Source organism: Strongylocentrotus purpuratus, unplaced genomic scaffold (genome assembly GCF_000002235.5).
Source record: "Strongylocentrotus purpuratus isolate Spur 01 unplaced genomic scaffold, Spur_5.0 spur5_scaffold_8, whole genome shotgun sequence".
Classification (NCBI taxonomy): Eukaryota; Metazoa; Echinodermata; class Echinoidea; order Camarodonta; family Strongylocentrotidae; genus Strongylocentrotus; species Strongylocentrotus purpuratus.
The window spans coordinates 9,105,432-9,129,866 of NW_022145614.1; the positions used below are offsets into that span (position 1 = coordinate 9,105,432).

The window sequence follows — 24,435 nt, forward strand, 5'->3', positions numbered from 1 at the left end:
ACGTCCTCGCTGTTTCCAAGGAGCATCTGATGTCAAGTATATGACAGTGACCAAAGACCCCAGGTTTTACAATTTATCATCAACAGATTGGCAACGAATACCCCATCCCTTTCTGTTCCATCACTTATACACACAAAAATGTAAGATTAATATTCTACTGTACGCCCTGTAGCAACTGTATTTTGGCAAAATAAAAAAGAGGGTTCTTTCACAACACCCTATCTGTAATACACACTTTCTACCGGTAATGCCCAGTAGCCAATAAGACCAGGGGAGTGGTTCACAAATACTAAGATCGAATTTAAGTTGGACTTATCTATGGCACGAATCATGCCACTGTTTGCTCTATAACCATTATGATCTTATAATATAATATTTTTTCCTTTGATAATGAATTATCAAAAAAGGAAATTCTGTATATTTGTGACCATGATTTGTATGTCTCTTGAGAGACCAACACCAGTAAATGGTGAGACCATATTTAAGTTCAACTTAAAGTCGATCTTAGTCTTTGTGAAACACTCCCCAGGCATGATATTGTGTGTTCGGAGCCAGAAGGACGTTAACCCTGTGTTAAAGTTTAGGATTTAATGACCTTCTGTCTCCAAGCAAATAATTTATCAATGGATGAGAGCTAAAAGGGCATCAATCCATTGCAGCAGAAACCATATGTAGAGTCAGTGGCATAATGGGCTTGCAGTAAAGTTACACCCATAGACTCTTGAATCATGTTAATGTAAAATCAGAAGCCTACAAGTAAGCGTCCTTAAAATGTTCGCAGATTTCATGAGTGTTTCAGATTTACGAAACTTTCATGCCGTGAAATAACTGAATCCCAATCGATGTAACACTAATTTTTTGCAATTTGCAACAGTTTCTTGCGGTGAAAATAGCCAAATTAACCCTTCGCAAAGGTTTCATGTCACAAAGTTTCTGGGTTCACAGAAAACGATCAGTAATATGATTAAAAATACACGATGAGTCAATCTTGATACAACTGTCCGTATCTTTTGGTACCCGAAGTGTCGAATGGACCCTGCTTCTAGACGACCACTGTTACACCATCACTGGTTCTGGGGCGCCTGTCTTGCTTGTGGGTGCTGGGGGTTCCATAGACCGTGCTGGGCGGTTGAGTCGCACCTTTAACACTGCAGGAGGAAATGAAGAGATCCATTAAATATAATACATATCTAAAAAAAAAAAATTGTTTAAATGAACTTTTAAATGCTTTTTATATTGTGCTAGTCATCAGATTTGGCTTAACATACCAGCAAATACCCATTATTTTTTTTTTCCTTCTTCAATTCTGTTTATGTGATCATTATTTCTATACGTTATTGTTAATGATTAGTCAATATTTTCAATACCATTAGTGACACTATTACTGCGATATAATCTAGATTAAAATTTAATTATTTGTTTTACCATTATGTTAGATTTAATAAAAAGGGCAATTAACTTTATCGCCATCACTTTTATCAATATTCCCAATATTTCTGTTATCACTCGCTTTTACCTTTTTAGTAATCAGTTTTCATAAACCTTAAAATAATAATAATGATAATAATAATAGTGGGTTCTTGTATAGCGCTCATGTCTGTCAGATTTGACCTGTAATTTATGTGGACGGTTGTAGGACACAAGCTCCTGCTACAGTCAATTTCCTGCACTAACCAAATTCTTAATTACAACACTAGACCCAACAATATACCTTACCCTAACCCTAAACCTAACCTAAAACACTATTGCAACTCTCACCCCAACTTCATATATACATGTATATACCATTTGACAAAATAAAGCTTGGAGCATATGTCGGGTCCCCTATATATATATTTATATTTAAATGTAACTACCGGTACATGAAATATGGCATTTATTATATAAATACAATTAATATAATTATCAAAGTCACAAATCATCTGCAAAATCCAATGTTATCCATTCAAACTAGAATTATCATGCAAATAAATAAGTAACATTCAGTATACATAAATGCCAGACAATATGCAGCAAGAATATGCATGTTAAAAAAAAAAAAATTAATACAAACGAAACATTAATAATGCAATAATAATATACATATATACATATAAAAGTATAAGTTCATATTGCTTTAGAGTTTGAGCTCCATAATATATGGAAAGGTATTCATAACATCTTGACAAGTATAAATGCAAATAACTCTTTAGAAAGACACATTTTAGGTGCAACTACACAATAGGGTTGAGAATGTGCATAGTTTCTATGAATGCTGTGTATTGAAAAGCATAATTATTGGTTTTAAGGTTACTGGTATTATGATTTTGTTATAAATAATGGTTGCCTAAATGCCATTAGTTTAACACAGATATAGGGAGGAGGGATTTAAATCATTTATTAAAAAAAAAAAACACTCTAGGTAGGATGGGATTAAACAAAGCTCTAAAATATTATTTGCCTTCAATATTCAAAAGGAAACAATGCTATTCATACAAATTTAACAGGGGATACATAAAAAAAAAAAAAAAAAAATCAAATTCACACATCAATGGTAGTATTCCATTCTATTCCATAATGAATAGCTTCAAGAAATCAATTTCAAGTACAGGTGCTGTATGTAATACTGCAACAGCACAATTTAGGAACTCTTAAAAAGAAACACCCAAAACTAAACATTTGTATAGAAATGAACACTTTCTAACTGATTGGATAGTTCAAAATGAGATGTATCTACGTTACATCGTTTATGTAACTTACCGGTAGGTTCATATTATGCAAAAAGAAAATGTATCCTAATCATAAATAATATTCAAAAGTTAGCTAGCTGCCAGTTTATGCTTTTTCCTTCCTTATGTGTCAGATGTCAGGCTATTAAAGCAACCACTTCTTTCAGAGTTTGGGCTCTTTCTAGTTAGTAGTTATTGAAAATTTTGATCTCTTTTCTTTGAAGGTATCGCATACCGCTTATCCTAGATTACAGCACCCACTATGTTTCCTTCGCATTGCAGATCACCCCCCCCCCCCCCCCCCAATCCCGACGTCCCCCTCTGGGGAAAAAAGGTCTGACTGAAAAAGTTGAAATGATGCTGGAATTTAAATTACTAAAAAATGAAATTGAATGATGCAAACATTGAATATCCATAACAGTCATGCATGAACAAAATACAAAAGCCTTCAAAGCAATTCATAATCAATCAAAACTTGATGCAACAAGAAACTGACAGACATTTCCACAATGCTACAATCTCCTATTAAAACCAAGCAAACATAAACAAAAGGTATCAGGCAGGTCAGGTGTTAGGCAGTCAAATAGGCAAGGGCCTTATTTCATTGTCTACTTCACACTTACGATCAACTATCATCACATAATCGAGAACAACCATCAAAAGTGGAGAGAGAGAGAGAGAGAGAGACAGGAGAGAATGAGAAATGGGCCAAAATTACATCATTAAAATCTACAGACATGAGGAGAAAAGACAAGGTTTTGATATGTATGATTTTTTTTCTCTCTCTCTTTTAGTCACCATGCTTCTTCATGAGCATGCAAAAAGGTTGAAAGACTATTCTTATTTTACACTACCGGTATACATCAGGAAAATCTAGGATAGGCCTGGACAAAATCAACAATCTTAAAGTGTTCATACTTTGATTGGTTTGTTTACCTGACTGCTAAGAATATGCTCGTAAGTAAGCAATCAGGGGACCGATGAGGGGGCTTGGTAATGATTAATGCCTTCACACCAAAGGGCACTAGCGTATAGACTTAGGTTATAACCCAGGACCTCCCGGTTACGAGACCAATACTCTACCAATGAGCCATCCTCACCAGATGAACACAGTATTAACATCTTATATCATTTCATACATTTAAAAGTCTGAACATTGTTCAGGCCGATGAAAAACAACGTCAGATCATGTCCAGCCCTAGTGGTTTTCTAGTGGGTTATTTTCTCACTTCTAAAGCTAACCACGTTGGGAGTATAGTTTCAATCTGAGACAAACTGCTACAAATGGGGGTAATCTTTTCACACAGAGTTGATGAACTACATACATTAACTTATACAAATAGAGTTCACACAAGTTCCTCTCTCAAATATGGAAAATTTGTTCTGTTTTGGTAAACAGAATTCTCAGGGATTATCAAACCAAAGAGCAGCAAAAAAGTTATTTTTTTCTTCTCTGCTTGCAACAAACACTCGCACAATGGCAGGACGGACAGACAGACACGTGTCAGATTGCAGGACACAACATAAAGTGAGAGAAAGGCTACATGGTGGGTAAGCTGGCAAGTAGAGTTGGGATTAAACTGCAGGATGGATATTTTTGTTCATAAATGCTTCTTTGTTTCAGAGTGTGCAAGCATGGAAAGGTGTCAAGGGGTATGATATAGAATATATATAAATACAGTATATATATATATGGATTTTTCGGTTTTATCATTTTGGGTTTGCATGTTCAACTAACAAAATTTGTTCCAATAGTTGGAGGTTTAGGGGAAGAATATGAAAACTGACTGATCAAATAAGGGGACCTCTATGATTCTGAAAGCTATGTACCTACGAAAGTCACTACCTACGAAAGTCGAACAGGTAAAAATGTTTATATATTCCTAATATCTACTCGTTGTAAAGGTATCACATGGTTCTAAGTTCACCCCCAATTGGCCTGATGTGAAGAGTCTTTTAATACTACACTTGACTATGCTACTGTCACTGAAAGTAGGCATTCTCGACCGCAAATAAAAGAAGAACAATAAAAACAGAATAAAAAGATAAAATTGAAATGATTTCATTCAGTCTGGCTAAACCATGCATTTCGAGTCTGGACTCTATGTATAGAGAGAGAACATCGAAAGTATTTACGATTTCACCCAAGGTACTGCTTAATGGTTCCATGCATTCCAAGAAATGATGTAGTGAGGGGTAAAGAAACAAGTTGTTATTTCAAAAAAATGAAAGACGAGGTTAGAACATGGACAAGCAACAAAGATGGGTTTCAGAGAAGAGGATGTGAGAAATGAAGAGCATTTTTTTTTTTTTTTTATGAATGGAGGGTGAAAGATGGCTAAAAATGCAACATAAGAAAAAACAGCTAAGAATCATCTGCAATACATTATAGTGTCTTTTTCAAAGAAAAGAAAAAAAAATGACAGTTAAAGTATGATAAATGACAAGTTTACCCTCTCTTGATTGCTTCTCAAACACAAATTGAAAAAAAAAAAAAATATATATATATATATAGAATATCTCCAAAAAAGTGCTACTCATGACTTCTTGTGTCATCTTAACAACTTTTTATAATATGACTATTAAAAAACAAGAGGAGTGATATGGTAGGAAAACCTAGTTTCCTCTTTGGAAGTGCCTGTACGTTACAATGACTTGATTACAATTGAATGCTTATAAAAATTAATTAGCTATACACTGATTTAAAGATGTGTGTAATATAACTCACATGACTATGAGCATATGGAATATGAACTCAAAATCATTCTACTTTAGGTATTCAAAAACTCTAGGAATAATGCAGGGTACTACTCGGGCACTTGCCAAATAACATGGGGCAAGCAGATTTCTGAAAAGGCAGGCAAGCATTCTAGCATTTCCTTAGTTGATTTCAAAACAATAATGATAGAAGTAATTTAAAAGACATTGACAATTATATTGATGATAATGATGAGGCATGTCTCCAGTACCTATTCTTAATGACACAAGGATCATAACCATTGATTGTACATAAGTATGATGTATTTGATATTGAAATACTATTACATCAGGGGGTGTTTCACAAAGATCCTAAGTTGAACTTTTCTCTAAGTTGGACTTAGAATTTATGGAAAGCCGTTAGCATCTATGAAAATACTTTGTAAAAGTTTTTTTTTAAAGGCATAAAATGTTGAATCAAATCATTCATATTTTCTATCATCAAGGAGATTTCATGTTCTTGATGGGGAATTTATAAAAAGTCCAAAATACTTTAATTTTTGCTTTTGAATATATTTTATTTTAAGACTACAAATAGCTCTCCATAATTTTAAGTCCAACTTAAATTTAAGTGCAACTTAGGATTTTTGCGAAACACCCTCCTGGTAAACAAAAATTATAGTATATGCTCCTTAACCTGAATATGGCCTTGAGCAATGCATTTTATCTGCACTGTTCCTCTCCACCCAGGTGTTTAAATGGGTTCACATATGATGATGTGAACATCAGTGTGATTGCAATCGCATGTTCCCACCTGTAAAAAGGTGACTAGCTTGCATGGAGGCTCCCCAAGGAGTGGAGAGTGTGCACTGTTAAAGTTCAGCATCATGTTTAAATCCGATGACAGGGGTAATAGTATCGAGTTTCTTTGGACAGTTACTTGTTAACTGGTAAATCACTAGATGAAAACAATTATTATTTTATGACAGTGGTGAATAAATTCAATTCGAATTAATTTCAATTATTCTTAGAAATGTGTGTGTGTAAATGAAGATTTTCACAAACATGTATCAATCAGATATGATAATTGATCCCTGGGGATTGACCTAAACATCAATATGCGAAAGATGCGACTCAGTTTTGGTCCATAGTCTATCCGAGTCAGTTTGTAGGCAATGACAGAGAGCTGAACATACCAATGATGGTACTGCTGGGACCCGTTTCACAAAACCTTTTTTCAATGACAAATAACTAAAATCAGTGACTAATCTGCTGATGACCAATCAGAACCAATCAGTAGCTTATAACAAAAACTGTCATTTGTCACTGATGACAAGTTTTGTGAAACACCCCCTGGACTGACTCACATCTTTCATTGTGTGTTTTGATTCTACTCACCGTATCCCTGGCCTTGTAAGAAGAGCCTGATGGCCTCGGCTAGCTTGGCAGGTTGCTCTTCTAAGATCATACCGCCACAGTCTGACATCTTCATCCACTGGCTGCGAGCCGGGTCCATACGGGCGTTCATCTCCACCTGCCATCCAATCAGAGCAAAGCAAATCATACCATGTGACCAACAACTTACAGGACTACAGGAGTCTGACTTACCTGTAAGGTTAAAGGCATTGTTTGACAATGTTTCCGGTTTTACAAATCTGAGATGCATGGCTTTACGTGTTATCAGTGTCTGTGATATGGTGTAATATTGAAGCCCTAATAAAATGGGGCTTCAAAATGATCATGAAGTGCTTAAAAAAAGTAAAAATCTTTGAGCGACCGGTTTTACCATACTCATTTTCTCCAATAGACCGTAGTGTTATAAAAAGCTGTTTAAAACTGTTTGGCAAACAGACATTTCTAATTCTAATCATAAATGTCTTGATAATCAGACAGGCGATCGGCTAAAAGTCATGGGATTCCTGACTGACCTAAAGGTTTATAATTATGATTACAGCATGAGCTAAATCCATGATTTTGTTTAGAATCTGAGGCAAAGATACCCAGTCCCTTTAACCTTTAGACACCCTCCAGCCATTGGTAAAAGACATGGATGACAAACTAAATACTGTAAGACCAGAAAATCTTCAAGACCTGAAACTTTCGCAAATTGTTAACTACTGCTATTTTCATACTACAGCTGTTTTCATAGCGAGAACCTCTCAGGAATAGCAAAATTCAATATTGTCATTCAAATCATTTCATAGCATGAATTCAGAACACTTGCAAAATTTGCAAAGTTTCAGGCATGATTAAATGTTAAATTAAGATGCTAGTTTGTATTTTAAAAGAACATAAGTGGGTTTAGCCCAAAAAATTTCACCAAGAAAAATACATTCAAATACATTGACCCGCATTGATGCCACATTTAACTGTCTACCACTAAAGCAGCATTCGGTTGACAATGAGCAAACACTTACCGAATCGTTGACATGGGGTGAATTTGCACCTACGATGAGCATACTGTGAGCCTTCACGCCGCGAAGATTCTTCTGTTTGAACGGATCCAGCTCACGTCGGATGTTCAGGTCTGTTCGTCTGTGTGGTGGGACAAGAGGTGAGACATAGAGGCAATATAATCCTTTTTCACTAGGGGTATTGTGGTCTAGTGGATAAGCCACCAGACTATTGATCGCAAGGTACAGGGTTCAAGTCTTGGTCACGGTACTTTGGCAACACATCAATCTAAATTTGCCACACTTGTGTGGTAGACAAAAATTCTTGAATGCATCAATGCATTATCAAAACAGCTACATGTAGGCTACAGCTAGATTAAGAATTCAAAGTTAATGTTCTTTGGAATGCATAAAGACATTGCTAAATAGGTGATATGCGCTATACAAGAACAGTATACAGACGACGCATGGGAATGAGTTCATTATACGATCTATCCGCGCTCCAGTTAAGGCTGTATGCATCTATCATACAAATACATCATGATTCATACGATAGCGGCCTACAAAATTCAAACTTGTGTGAAACTCCTGCTTATTACACCGAATTGGAAACAATGAAGTACTACTAGGAGATATTTCTATAATAAATGTACCTATTAAACAGCTCTTCACAATGAACATAAAGAAATGCCTAGCAAACAATAAAAGATAGAGAAGTAGTTCTTACCTGATGTATGAGTTGACAAATAGTGAGAGATTGAAAGCGTTCACATTCTTAGCAAGGTTCTCCCTGAAGAGTGCCACCAGCTCATGATGTGTTTCCATTGTACTCTGTGTGTGGATAACAGGGATAAGGCAGTTTATACAAATTAAATAAAATAAATATCATATATAATATATCTCATCCTCGATAGCATAGATTCACAAAAGGAAACTGGAAATGCCAGTTGAGAAAATAAAAGAGAACAAAAAGAGGAAAACAAACAAACATACACAAAAACTGATTCAGTTATACAGTTGAGACACACAACTATAATAATTAAAAGAATGCTATGAATGTCAGTTGAAATGAGTAGTTCAATGTGATACATACCTTGCCAAAGTAGTGCCACAGAAGGTATTCTTGTGTGTAGTTTGTCATGCCATTCTTTCTTAGGTAGTATGCTGACAGCTGCAATAGTAAAACGAGAAGTTTATAAATAATTCACAACTTCACATGTACATCAATATAGGGACTTGTATGTGCTCTTTCCCAAGGCCCTGAAAATCCTTCTGAAAAAGCTGGAAAGCAGTTACATCACATTAAGCTAAGTGCACTTGGCATGGTTTACCTAAAATAACACGTTTGCTAAGCAGGGAAGTTTCATTATCTAAATATATTGAAGAATCTGCATAAAGTGAAGATCATTCTTCAGACATCAGATAATAATCATTACAGAAATTACGGAGTGAGTAGGCTTTAATAATTGCCTTTTAAAAAAATTCACACGTTCAACTTGAGCTGGAGCTGAGAACTGCAGCCAAATTTGTTTTGATTGTGCATTTCTCCTGCTCCCAGTATTTATCAAGAAAACAGCGGAGAAATACCTCTGGGTAAGAAACCAGATGGAGGTCCTCTGTATACCTGTCCCACTCTATGAGCAAAGCTCAGGGTCAAGGTGAAAACATTCAATTTTCATCTCCCATATGGACTACAGGGAAGAAATTATTCTTCCCACCCTCACATGTATTACAAAATGTTTGCTTATTTCATGACTAAATTCAATCCCCCCCCCCCCCCCTGACAGGCATAGAAAATTCTTGAATAATTACTAATAATCATAATCATTTGTAATAGCAGATCAGTTGAAGTAATAAAAAATAATCTTATAACATATCTGTTTGATTCGGCATATAAATAAATTGTTCTCTTTCATTTCTGTAAGTTTTATCTAATACTCCAGTTGTTCTTTTGATTATAATGCAGATGCTCTTATGTAATTTCATTTCTTGCACAACTGTACCTCGAGCATTTGATTTTCAACGGATTCGACGCCTTACAAATCACATATATAATTATTATTATTATCGTAAACCATGTCATGAATATCATTCTTCTCCTTCTTCAATTCCATCGTATATCATTGTACAGTGAAACCTGTCTATAAAGACCACCCGAGGGAGATAAGAAAAGTGGTCTTTATGTACAGGTTCCTTTAGTACATGTTTCAATGAGACACCATTTTCAAAGAAAACAAAAATTGTGGTCCTTGTAGACAGGTGGTCTTTCTATACAGGTGGTCACTAAATCAGGTTTGACTGTAATACCTTTTGTTGCATCCATTCTGTCCAAGTTGACTGTGTTGATACGCAGTTGACCAGTATGAGAGCCTCTATGTACTCTGGGTGAGCGAGCTGAACATACGAGATAAGAATATAATCCATTAATCAATCAATTATCAAGCAGTCCACTTTCACTTTCATACTTCGATACTTTGTTAAGTTGAGTTCACTGAAGTCCAGGTCCAAGCACAATGTAATGGTCATCTTGCTCAAGTTGGGTCCTTGCTCTGTGATGAACCACATTTCAAAATCCAGCATCATACAATATGGCAATGGGACATGCATCCCTGTTTTATTTTCATTCCATTTGATTTCCCTTCTTTTTTTCGAAAAAACAAATATCAACTTTGAATTATGCATCAATGATTAAAGAATATCACAGAATCAGCTTTGTTTTCTTTTTTATTTGGAAGTTTACTGAGCATATTACACAGTGAATCACGGTTGACTCCTTTTCCTTCTGAAGAAAGAAAAGTGGAAAAACAATTTCAGCTTACCTCAAACCTTGTCAAGATATTTGCACCAGATCCTACTCCAAAGCCAATGAATTTCTTAAGTCTGTAAAAGAGAGAGAGAGAGAGAGAGAGAAATCAAGAAACAAGTCCAACTGATAGCGTTATTGAAGAATAACATTAATCAAAGTCTCATTGATTCGTTCATTTTTTTTGGGGGGGGGGAGATGCCTGCATGTAGGCTTGTCTTTTAATTTACCGGAAATCTCCGTGTATAAGGCGCACTTTTTTGCCGCCGAAAAAATTTGAAAGTCGGGGGTGCGCCTTATACACAGGTACAGAAAAAAAAAGTTTTAAGTTTCGATTTATGGCGCTATGCCTGGCAATGTCTCCCAGCTCAGTAATCAGTGTGTTGACTCACCACTCGGAAACTACAACAACACTCAAATTTGTCTGTCATCTTGGTTTGAAAGTAATCTTTCTGATAGATCTCAATATGTAGTTTATAATAATAATTCCTCAAATATTTTTTTCTATAACAAATGGTGTACCACAATGTGCACCATTGGTACCATATGTACTCTTTTGTTTTTAATTTACATTCATGATCTTACACATTCTTCTAAAAACGACATTGGTACTATTAGTTGTGACAAGTTAACAAGCACAAATCAGCGCCTTTAACTGCACCTCGATGTAAAATGAAGGTCCTTCCCCGCGTGGGTTTTCGGCAACAAAACAACAACAACATCAACCAAAAACGTTTTTTTTTTTTTTGTTTTTTGTTTTCTTTTTTTTTCTTTTCTTTTTTTTCCTTCCCTTAAATTGGGGTGCGCCTTATACACGGAGATTTACGGTAGAGGTGAAAATTTCATAGTTCTACCACTAAAAAGTTCTTTATTCTTCTTTATTCTACTTTATTTTTTAAGAAGGTTAAAACGAATGAAACTTTGAGTTTTTCAAAAACAAAATGATAATTCCTCACAAGTTTGAGTGCTCTATTAAAAAGGGTTCAAATTGAATGACAATCAGAGCTAAGAATATTTACACTTAAATAGATATTAAATCCACAACAGAGTACAAAACTTATTATTCCTCCTATGATATTATTTCCTCACTAGGTTAAAACAATGTCAGGAAACCTCAGGCTGACTGATATACTGAACAGTTTACGTTTATAAAAAAATTAAATGAAAAGAAACTTACCTGAAGTGATTAAGTACACTGATAAGAGTCTCTGCTAAGTGATCCATGTCTGGGTACTCAAAGCTGAAAAGATGAATAAAAATAGATATGACATGTTGACAAAAGATGTGTAATGACGCAAGCACGTGGTAGCAATACAAAATAAAATGAAGAATAATGACAATAATCATAACCACAAACAAAAACTGTGAGGCCTAAAATTTTCCATCAGAATCATATGAATTCATTGAAACGCATGACAGGTATCTAACCAACTGTGAAATGTTCTCAGGGCCGTATCTTTTTCAAATTTGTCCACTTCCATATGAGTAATAGAATATATATTCTGTGTTATTGTTTTTAAATAAACAAAAAGTGAGCTAAATAACTCTAATGACTAAGCCCTTTATGCAAAAGCTATGTACCAAGTATACCAATCTCTACACATAACACATCATATTTATAAAGTGCTTTTAACAAAGGTTTCAAACAGCTGACAGTAATAGAAACTTCTCCAGAAATCCATTAACAATTTATTACAAAATAAAGCTTAAAGATTTTAAATTCCCTGTCTTTTTCTATTTCCTTTTCATTATTTTTGTGCAATATTATTCTTATTTTGTATATTACTGTATTTTGTCAAAGTAATGTTCAATCCATTGTATTTTAGCATATTTTAACAATATTTTATGAATTCAATCTGTTTCACCCTTTGGCTGCTATTTTGAATGCATGTTTTTGAATCAATCAACCAGTTCCATCAATCAATTTTTTTTTTAAATAGAAGAGTTGTGATGTTGAACATACTTCTCTGGTAGCTGAGCTGCCCCCTGTTCTTGCCCTGGTGCATTGATATGATAAACACAGAAGTGCTTCAGGATGGGCTGCATGTCAGGAAAGTTGAAGAAACCTTGGAAACACGATACATCTAATGTGAGGAAGATTTGGAAGGGAAGAGAAAGAATATAAGAATAATATGACTTGTGTATAGCTGAAAAATTTATTTATTGCAGGAGAATCGTCACTCAGAAAAACAGAATACATGTAAATGTTTTTTTAAATAAATTTGATAGCGTTCAGTGTTCACATGAACATTCCAATAAGAAGATTCCCTTACATGTACAGGTTTAGCGTAATTGACTTAAATTCCTAATCAAAGACATAATTATTCAAAAGTAACATTCCATGAAGTAAAAGTGCCATTTTGTATGACAATTTTTGTATTCATTTATATATTCATTTAGTGCAACTGTAAGTATACCAGTATTAGTAAAGTACTTTTCTGATTTTGGAACAACAAAGCAAACCGTTATATGAAAATTTTCACAAATTGTATCCAGTATCAACATATAAATGCAGAATCTGTGACATGTGTGCCAAATTTGGGCTTCTAGCCATGTGTATTGTAAATGTCCTAAGCATAATATATTTCCAAATTGTAGTTCACTGCAAAAGGATGTCTAGTATGAGAACTGTTTGGCGAGACATGAAAATATCACTGAGTGATTATCCTTATCTTTCCTCCCATCCTATAATCATGCTTTCCTGTCCAATTAGTTGTTTTAATGGAGAATGTTGGTAACATCAGGAAACAGCCATTATAAATCTTTTTACTATAAGGTGTACAATTACAAACTCTTATTCAAGTGCCAACCACAAGAATGCTCACTTCCCGCCATGCTTTGTAGTATGTGAATAATGTTTGTTTCAAAATGAATTCAATACTAGAAGTAACAAACACTGACAAAACATTAATCTGTTATATTTTCTTTACTTTGTTAGAGTTGATAATGATAGATTTGACTCTGTGCAGAAAAAAGCAGAATAAGATGACGTGAAGTAATCTAGAGTTTGAGTGATGAATACATCTGAGTCAAGCTAATATCAGCTTCTATTCACCATAATTTTAGGAATTTGTTACTGTAAAACCAGAAGCTCGCAAATTGCACGAATGGTCACTACTCACAGGCTTTATGCCACATAAAATGATTAACAACAATTGACATTAAATTCCCTCAGTTTTATTTCTATAACGAATTGGCCACCATTTACAATTTTCATGAAAATATCATATCACATAAATGTCTGGTTTTACATAAGAACAGCCTGTATCATGACTTTAAAAACTATGAAGGGTTAATTGAGGCCTGAACTTACGGTTCAAGCCAAGGTCATGATAGGTCAGAATAGCAGGCTTGGTACGATCTCCTTGGATGGCAACTAAGATGTTTCCCCACTCCGTCTCCACAAAGTCAAGCTAAATGACGATAAAAGAAAATTCAAAACATTGTTCAAAACAAGACACTTTATTTTTAGGGATGCTAGAATAATTGTAAAAGGATCCGTGAGTCAAAATGACCTTTTTAAAAAAAAAATGTTATTACACGTATGGCAAAATTAACTGCTTCATTTCAATGGACATCTTTCTCTCTCTCTCTTCTCTATGTAACCATCTTTGTTCTTTAGAGGTGGCAAAATATGTCAAGCTGTTCCATCCACGCTCTTATTCATTCACTGACATTGGCAAGATCTTCTGTGTCAAGGGAGGGGGAGGGCACAAAGATTCATACATTCTTTATCACTCCCTCTCTCCCTCTCCTCCTCCTCCTCCTCCCCTTTCTCTCCCCCTCTCTCTCCCCATCTCTCTCTCTCTCTCTCTCTCTTTTACACTCTCTCTATTGTTTTTTTCTTTCTCTCTTCTTTCTTTCCAATTTTTCTCTATCTATGTCTGTTTGTCTGTCTGTTATTTATCAATGTTTATATCTCTCTCTCTCTCTCTCTCTCTCTCTCTCCTTCACACCCTCCTTCTTCTTGTTTTCTTTCTCTCTCTCTCTCTCTCCTTTCTTTCCATTTTTTTCTCTATCCATTCCTGTCTGTCTGTTATTTAATATTTGTTATCTCTCTCTCTCTCTCTCTCTCTCTCTCCTTCTTTCTCTTCTTTCTCTCGCTCGTTATCTTTCTTTCCCTGTCCTTCCCAAACCCACCTCCTCCTGCTCCTCCACAGGGTGCAGAGTGCAACCCGACAGAGAAAGAAAGTGCTATCATGTTTCTAACTGGATTTGAAATGCAAATATTTCCATTTTCCATTCTAACAAGGGACACATATCTCTTTCTGTCTAGGGATGTAAGCTCGATTAATCCACTGGGACACTTCATGCAGATGAACTTTCGCGTCTGGTTACAAGTGCCAAAATGCCTAGAATCTTTCAAAGGTTACTGCCACTACTGTTTTTTATCAAGGCAAAAAGATATAATGACAGTTTTATGGAACATTATGATAAAATCCAGCAGAAAGACCTGCTTGCTTACAGTAGGCATGTGTAGTACACTGTAGCACGTTTACATTTTTACCGATCCAATTTCTTTCCTTTTTTTTGTTCACTGCTAGCACTTGCCATTTACAGTCTTCGAACAATATAGGTAGACATTTTATGAATGTATATGCGCCATTCATAGAGCCAATATTGCAAGCCTTGCATTTTTCTTTCTTCACTTTTCTGTTGAAGAATACCATTGTGCAAAACCTCCACATTGTGTAGTCAGTGTGTATCAATTCGCCATCGTTATGCATTTCTTTAGAATGCAATCTGAAGTTCAAATTGATGTCAGTTTGCAAATCCATCACTCAGCACAAACATGAAGCCTGGATGCTGTACAATCTGCATGTATTTTGTCTGTTCACAGAGCCAAAATGGTGTTAACTCTGTGATACTGTTAAAGTATATGATCTAACAGCCTTCTGGCTCCAACAGATGATTTGATCTCAATCGCAATCCTAAAATCTCTTTTTTCTCCATCACACATCCATATTTCTCATCACTATCCTATTTTAAGGAATGGACCCTACATATATGTGTACAGTGTGTATATCATAAAGGCAGCCTTTTTCCAACACATGTTTAAGAGTCTGCAAGAGGGGTTACATCCCAGGTCTCTTCCTTGCTAATAAGAAGTCTGGTTTCTTATGCACATTGAAGTACACATGTTTTTTAACTGTATGAAGACTTGTTCACATACCGGCATATACAGTATGTCAATGTGGGCTCTCTTAAAAGCAGATTTAACCTGGAAGTAAGTATACCGCACATCATATTTTTGTATCTTATAATGCGCACACAGATAAATGAGTACACATATGACCACTGCTGCATACAGCCAATTATTTTTCTTCTCCACCTCCCATTCATTTCCAATGTACGCGTAGTACCCCCTCCCCTCAAAAAAGAAATGTGAACGAGTCTAAAAGCTACATGTAGACAACAGATGGTTGATAAGGTTTCTCAATCTACATGCACCAAACACATCTGAAATAGCAATTACGGTACATTACATGCCTACACTCTTCAACAAGAGAACTACTGTACATGAACAGTAGTATGATATATACCAGGGACCTTTTGCATTGAAAGTCGCTATATAAAAAACTCCAGTAATCAAATCTAAGTCCGCATATCACACCATTCTGAACGGAAGTCAAATTATTGTACACTCATGTATGTTCAACCCGACCCTAACAAAGTTGCATTTTGAAAAACAAGGAGTGTTTTTTAAAATCTTAATTCCCCAAGTGATTGCTCTAAGATCTTGAACATACATGTACAAGCCTAACAAGAATAAATTTCACACAATTTTCAACTTTTTTAATCTAGGCTCAAAGACATCACTTAGAAAATCATTTTTTGCTTCAGCATCATACTTTCTGGGCTTACCTCATAGTTGACTGAAGTATTGTTGCCCGAGAGCAGCAGGGGCTGGCTGGGATCCTCAAAGCCATCAAAGCTCTTAGCCCTCAGGGGCTGGCCATTCTTCCCTTCGCCCTTCCCTCCTTCTTCTCCACCATCCTCCAGCTTGGCGTACGACATCTTCTCCGTCATTTCGTTCACCGGGTCCATCTCCCCCTCATCGGCGTCCAGCTTGCTGTACGACATCTTTTCTCGCTCGCGTTCGCTGAAAACAAAAATAAGGGGAAGGGATGAGTTGATGGGTAACAAGGAGGAAGAAAGAAGCGGCTAAAGGGGGTACATTGTACCCTAGGCTTAGATGTGATAATGATGTTACTTATTTTTGACAGAAGACCATGCACCACTGCTTACATGTATATATGATATAAACAGGTTGATATTTGTTTTGTTTTGTTTTTTCAATTTAGAAATTTTCCCTTATCATGGCTCTCATTTTCCTAATGAATTGCATTATAAAATGAGTGAAAATAAAGATCACTACAATATAAATGAAAATGTGTGTACAGTTAGAGTGTACATCTTAGAAAATGTATAAATTACATGTACAAATAAATGTACACATACAATGACAAAAAAGTGGCCTCCGAGACTGAATTTCCAGATTTGTTTCCATGTCAAACTTGTCAGATATTATATCCAAACAAACCAAATGTCTACATGCTGTAGATGCATGTAATGTGTAATGATATCAAAAAAATAACTTCAATGAAAAAAATTCAAACCAACATTTTAAAAAAAATGCAGACATGCAGATATCACAAGAATGCTACAAAAATCAATAATAAATACACATGCTTAAGGCAACACCATGACACATTTAAGAGAAGGATACAATTGTATGAGTACATTTACAATGTACACATGCACAAGGGCACCCATTAAAAATGGTTGTGATGCATTATCGATTAGATACAAATGCAAATGCAAAATGTTAAAAGTTAGCAAGGTAAGAACTAACAACCAACCATTGAACAACCAACAACATCATTCAAATAAAACATATATTCAAAGAACTGTTAGGCTCCAACAGAGAAAAGATATTAAATAATTTTATTAATAATTTGGGAAAAGGGATGCACACATTCAAAATCACCATTATAAAATGCATTTATTCCACCAGCTTGCCAAGTTTGCTTTTGATAAAAGCCCCATTTACTGTACTTATGGCACACTGTTTGAAAAAGCAGCACAGACATAAATCACATTTTCCAAAGAGTATACAGTACAGTTTAATATCATAAAAGAAATTTGAGAAAAGTACCAATACCGGTATACAAGATAATAATAAGACAGAAAGTCACCCCCAAAAACAAAAAGCATAACAACAAAAATACATACATGTATATTATATAAAAAAAATATATCAATACAAGAACATGTCAAGCATAACATTTTGAAGATACAAATACAGTATAAAACAAGATTAAAACCACATACATGTAACACCACAACACCATGCAATTCAAAGTTTATGAACAAGTGAGAAGAAAAAAAACCAGGGAAAAAAAGTACAAAAACAGAAACAAAATTGAGTGATGTCCCAGTTATTGTATTCAAATTCCTAACATGTCCTACATGTAAATGTATTGTATTGTATAAAAGTACTGTCAGGAATTAGAGTAAAGTCTCACAATGAATTTGGCATCTCTTTTAATACAACATACATGTATACAATATCCATTATTCCAAACCTGATGAAAACAAAACCTGATTACCTTTTCCCCAAGGCTACAGTTGTACCTCTATTTCCAGGAGGGTATCCAATGAATTTTAAGCAGAAAATTCAAAATTTCTACCCCAAAAGTTCTACATGTACATGTAACTACAATAAATCCTCTAATGGAATGAACACACTCTTCTTGAGCAGTGGTGGACTACAGTATTAATGACGTAGTCAATGCAGAACGTAACTAAAGTACATGTTTACAATTGGTTTTGTGTGACACATCCCCCACACGATCACCACCACTGTGTGTGTGTGTGGATGAAGGTCTGTTTACATCAGTCCAAGAGTGCAAATAAAGAAATAGCTCCACTGATTATGACCACTGATACTCAGATCGATAGTGGCTGGTGGATTGTGAATACTGCCCCCTGATGACATCACAGAGTTAAAAATGACCCTTGTACATATAGAGATTCATCTATGAGTATACAGTGTGTTGAATATGGATATGGATGAGTAGATTGGTATTTGGCATTAAATGCTGCATCAACTATCCAACAGGATGTATTTGTGTTGACTAATAATTAGTCATCAAAATCTAAACAATTGCAATTATCCTATAAAGTTCTGCTCGTCTAGAACTAAAATATGGTATCCCTCTTTCTCGATCCTAATTGACCAATGTCCAAACTAAGCAAAGTGTCTGTCCATAAAATGCTGCCACAAACCACATGGAAGCATTGAGGTGTTGTCCATGATATTGCTATTCAATCCCATGCATTTTTCCCTATTTTCCCCTGCCCTCCTGTATAAGCCTAACTTAAGGTAATCCACTCTTAGAACTTAGAAGTTATAATATCATTATTATTGTGAGATTGTAGCTTCCCTGATCAATAATATTATCAACAGCCTAATGGACATCTAATGACATTCAGGATTCATCCCCTATCCTTCCCTCCTCCCTTTCGTAAATTCGCTCTTAGAACTCCAGATATCATTCATGATTATGTGAAGTTGTCTATTCCCCACTCTCCTTTAAAATCAGCTTAGTGATCATCAAATTATTGCAGACACTATCCCAACACATGTCACTGTAAAGTACATTAACATGTGCCACCTTCCTGTATCGGCCTTCTCCCTCTCCATCACAATCCCCCAGCATTATGCACCTTCATCCTCATCATCATCATCGCCGTGGTAACCCCTCTATATGCCTTGCATGGTGGTTCCAACAAACATCATACATGCACAAACACATAGACAGACAGCACATGCACCTCTGTCAATAATTTATGAAGAGCATGTTGCAACAGTGTAGCATATGGAGTTCCTCTGGAGACATGAACGGCATCACTTTCTTCATGTTGGCATTTTTGTGAGAGCCCCTAAACACATTTTTCACAATCTATCTATAGACGATAGACACCCCCGCTAATCTATGCCTCAGTCCTTTCTCAACATCAATATTGCAAGCAGAAGGGAGCATAACTTTTTAAAGGTTAGTTCCCAACAAAGGCATCACAAGAAGAGAAGGGGCAGGGGAGAAGGGGGAGAAATGATTGCCCCCATTCAAACTTTGTCTCCCAGTCCAAAATCAGTGGCAGACTTTTCATCCAATGACAAAAAATAAATACAATGTACATGTATATCGAAATCCATTTTTTCCCCTCATATCTTCTTTCTTCAAATGTGACCTTTCTGAGGACCTCATTTTGTTCTTCCTTGCCTGTAAGTTTGACAGTTTTCAGATATTGTGTCTGCAAATTGATTGTCAATTTGTTATCCCTGATGATTCCCCCCCCCCCCCCATTCAAAATGGTCCAGCAATGCTCCGATTTTGTATGCATTCATCAGTAATAAAACAGAGGTAGTAAAACAAAAGAAACAGTGACAAAACAAAACCAACAAGGAAACATTTAAACAAAACAAGGACATGCATTAAGATTCAGATAACAATTCTGACAAGCCTTAACTTAAAATCAATCAAATCCATTAATATTAGTATTGCATGTAACATTTAAGCATCTTGCATTCCAACAAACACATTTAATGGTCATTCAAACATGCTAATAGAGCTCTGGGAAATACAGATTCCTCACTTAACTGATGGAAAACATGTAAAATACCCTAAAACCACAGTTTATAGAAAAAATAGATTATGTTAACAAAACCACAACCCTGCTAATCCTTTTCGATCCATAACAGCTATATTGTTATTCACTCTCCATTCCTACCAATAAGCAATTCAATAATCTCTCAAATTGATTTGCTTCCCATAAAGTGATAAACAAATACTTTTTAAATCAAAATACCAATCAACCAACTCTGAACTCCGGCATGTACATGTAATACCCAAAGATGTTTACATGACAAAAGTACATATATTTTCACGCATACAAAATACACATGTAGGCCTACTGACTGCACTGGATTTAAAGTGCATTTGCTATTAAACAATATGTTTAATCGCTCAATCTGAATTCTGAAAGATTATTAGCTTTCTGCTACTTAATAATAAAGTCCAAATCAAATTCAAAACTTAAATAACCATTTTGTCAAAGCTTTACTCAATATCAGCAATTTTACTTTTTATACTTGTTATTTAGTAATATTCCTGTATTTTAAATGAAAAATAAATAAATCACCATTCACCAATTAAGTTCAAGCTTTTTCACATTTAAAGAAAATAAGAAATACAATCAGCATGGTAACATCAAAACTGCATACCAGGGGTGGGAGGCTTTGAACATGCAGTGTGCAGGGAGCTGGGAGGGAGGTGTTAGTAAATTATTTTTTATTCCTTCTTCTTCTTCATTCATGATATAAGGTACTCACTTCTGAACCTGGAGCTCCATTCTGTATAGTTTGCTTTCTTCATTTGCCAACAAAAATGAGTGCAAAAACAATGATGAATTATCAAATATTTCAATAGAATATAAGGAGATGAATTGCAAAATCATAATATCTTGGGGTAGAAATGTGGACCTACATGTACAGTACATGAATCACATCTGTATTACAAAAAGGTAAGTCTCCTAAATAAATAGTGCCTCACTGTGACCAAATTGTGATGTGTGGAAAAAAAACATACAAATACATGTAAATGTCATATGTCCCCATTATTGTGATAAGTTTTTGTAGACGATACTATCCAAGGAAAAAGTCAGGAGAAAAAATGCTGAACATGAGCTACTATAGTAGACCGACTGGAAAAAAAAAACCATTGAAATATAGTGAATATGCACTTCAATAAGTCAGTCAGAGAAGGGAAAAAAACAATTCCATGGTCAGAGTTACACTAGCAATGAGAATATTACAATAAAATTGAGACAAACAAGTAACACTGTACATCTACATGTGCTGAATATACATGCATTGCACAATCATGATCCACTGAATTGACTGAAACTTACCGTATACTGAATTAAAAGCATAGTGAGGAAAAACATCTTGAAAAAAGATGAATATGATCGTTTCCTGAATATGCTACTATGGTTAACGGTGGTACCAGTCCGTACCACTATCTTTTGCCATAGCATGTCAAAGTTTGCACATTGTACATGTACAGTGCGCCCCAGAAAAAAATGAAACCTGAATACAAATGATTATTGTGGGCATTAAGTAGCATTAACCTACATCATGTGAGCTGATATAATTAATATGATTACTTGCTGTTCATAAAGTAGAGGTACATGTACGGTGCATACATGTACATGTATGCTTTCAAATGATTCTTTGATTGAGTTATCCATACATACTACTTCAAAAACAGTGTTGCTCCATGAAGCATGTATGTATTAATATGATCACTGAACCATTTTAATTTTTAAAGCATGACTAATTTCTAAAAAGCAAGGAACTATATTCTTATAGTAGTTTGTTCACAATAATTGTTTGTTGTTGGTTTTCATGTATTTTGGGACACACTATACAGTATATCTTTCACTGTACATGTACATGAATATTGAAATACATATAAAACTCAGTTTACTCACTATTACTGCAGGGTTTTTTTAAGCATACTTAAAATGCAAACTGAACACACAAGTGAGTATGCCTACTATGTAGGATCGTTTTTTGCGTGCAGCTATTTTTCCATCCTCACTAGCAAAAAGTATCCCTTTACTGGAGATTTTGGGAATGTGAATGTAGTGTACATGCGAGATATAATACATTTTTTTAAGGACTTATGTTAGAAAATGTTATATAAATTATGAGACAAATATTTATTATTGTTGGTGAGATTCGATCCCTGTTTTACGTAAAATACTAGATTATCGAAGGCAAAAGCGACCATTTTATAAACGCATTCTAACAAATAATCTCCATCAAACAGATTTTGGAAGAGTCATGATATTGATAGTTGGGTCTGGACTCTGGACTATACTAATTACTATAAAATATATCCATATTTGCAGGGCTGTCAACTTTGGGAAACTGCTTCAAGGAAGATCACATTCATATGCAATTTTGGGGGGGGGGGGGCTCGACGGGGGGAGGGGGGGGGGGGAGATGTTGAGTAAAAAAAAAATTGAAGTGCTCACTAACCCCCCCCCCCCCCCCCCACCCCCCTATCGAGCAAAAAAAAAATTGCAAACGATACGGTACGCTGGTTCATTTTACATGTTTAGCGGGAGGTTTTTTCATAAGAGATTGCGGGAGAAAGGGCGTGGTGGCGGGAGTCTCCCGCTACCAGTGGATGGGAAGGCAGGAGAATGAGCGTGGAGGCGTGAGACTCCCTCCAAATGCGGGAGGGTTGACAGCCCTGTATTAAGTTCCCTGTATTTGTCCAACGTACCCAACGATGCGCGATGGAACCACCATATCAGTAGAGGCGCTGGTCCAAGAATGAGGATCGTCCACATAAACAAAGATATTCTTGTAAACGCTGACAAATTGCGTCCTAAAAATAAGGATCGTCTGCATTTTTGCGGAGGTTTTTTTCATTGGCGCTCTGCGGGTTTCAGGTTTTTGAACCCATGCTGGTGACGCGATGCAAAAAAACAGATTCTGCGTAAGAAAATAACCCCAGTTTATTGTCTACTTTATGGGTTTACCGTCTTCCCGAGGATTTATCGCTCATAGCATGAGTCTCTGTACAAATTCAATGTAAAATGCATCAAGAAAATCATCGCAAAATCTGTTCTGTATATATACACCTGCACAGCACCTACAATCAGTACGAGAATACACCCGACGGTGGCCTGTACTTATAGCGAAGAAGAAGAAGAATTAGAAGAAGAAGCCGAAAATGCGGCCGATCATTATTTATGCGGACGCATCTAAAATGACGATCCTCGTTCATGACGACGATCCTTATTCTCGGACTAGCACCACTGATTATCAATTCTCATGCCAATTCATTTCAGAGATTAACACAGTCACTAAGACACTACTCGTTTTCAGAATTAAATGCCCTAAATTCTACTAAGATGATCTGAGTATAGTCTGAGACTGAGTATGACTACAGAAATCCCTAGGCCTATAAGTAACAACTGAAAACTTATTTGTTCATTTCGTTGTAAATATTGTAATATTTTAATTTACCATGTCTAGATTTAGACCCTCTAGGAGAATTTCGAATTTTGTTTTTCGGTTTATTGTGTTTTTTCTTTCTTATGTCTGTTAGTGTTACATGTCCTTTTCTCTAAGCGCCATGAGCACCGAAAGGTGGATCTGTGCGCTATACAAGTAGATCTAGCCACTATTATTATTATTAACCTATGTATCAGCAAAGACAGATGATCTTCACTCAGTTCAACACAGTCGAAAAAGACTTGAAATGATTCCATTCATTCATTTACACACATGATTCAGCACGCAGTCACAAATGCAACAACTTACACTCACAGCCACACATAACGAATTTGCACGAACCTCCGTTTCACAAGTTTGTCTCTGTAATTTCTGTTTAAAATCAACCAAAAAACATGCAAAGAGTCTTAAAAACTCACATTATCAGATTTAGCTCAAATAGATGAAATATGGATATTTTTCCTCTTCTTCTTCTTTCGATTAGTAGCTTGAGTCCGTCACAATTTCAAGGCATTCACAGTGCAGTACACACAGGCGTTGTGGCGCAGTCGAGTCTAATCTGCATTTATATTCGCTGCATGCTTAGCGGAAATTCCCATTGATCTTGGCCCAAACTCTAGGGTCAAAATATGACTCATGTAGAGCCATAAGTTATTCAATACGAGGATAGCGCTTCACTGTCGTATGTCGAGGAATTATTTATAGCTTCATAACACAAGAGCAATAGATCCCACT

At 35.6% G+C, this 24,435-nt stretch overlaps 1 protein-coding gene across 5 annotated transcripts; it reads right to left on the reverse strand.

Moving 5' to 3' along the window:
* Positions 1-542: 542 nt before the first annotated feature.
* LOC594402 (protein NDRG3) lies at positions 543-24,431 on the reverse strand. Of its 5 annotated transcripts, none has more exons than XM_030975347.1 (14): positions 24,120-24,431; positions 21,001-21,037; positions 16,467-16,704; positions 13,915-14,014; positions 12,565-12,685; positions 11,779-11,841; positions 10,618-10,678; positions 10,106-10,192; positions 8,892-8,969; positions 8,526-8,629; positions 7,823-7,940; positions 6,804-6,939; positions 3,332-3,337; positions 543-1,148 (listed from the first exon to the last, which is right to left on the reverse strand). In XM_030975347.1, the coding sequence occupies exons 2-14, from the start codon at positions 21,018-21,020 to the stop codon at positions 1,057-1,059; spliced, it is 1,224 nt and encodes a 407-aa protein (XP_030831207.1). In that variant the 5' UTR covers positions 21,021-21,037; positions 24,120-24,431; the 3' UTR covers positions 543-1,056. The 5 variants fall into 5 exon arrangements, with proteins under 5 accessions (XP_030831207.1, XP_030831206.1, XP_030831209.1 ...); XM_030975346.1 differs by lacking the exon at positions 3,332-3,337 and adding an exon at positions 4,845-4,860; XM_030975349.1 differs by lacking the exons at positions 3,332-3,337; positions 21,001-21,037 and adding an exon at positions 4,845-4,860.
* Positions 24,432-24,435: the final 4 nt, after the last annotated feature.

What these genes read in the sequence shown, in the direction of transcription:
- LOC594402 (XM_030975346.1), bottom strand. Translation starts at nt 21,020, where the DNA reads ATGGAGCTCCAGGTTCAGAA. An exon ending in GCAGCTCAGCTACCAGAGAA is followed by an intron (nt 11,842 to 12,564) that starts GTATGTTCAACA and finishes TCATCTTTTCAG; the next exon opens with CTTTGAGTACCCAGACATGG. An exon ending in CAGAATGGATGCAACAAAAG is followed by an intron (nt 8,970 to 10,105) that starts GTATTACAGTCA and finishes TTACTATTGCAG; the next exon opens with CTGTCAGCATACTACCTAAG.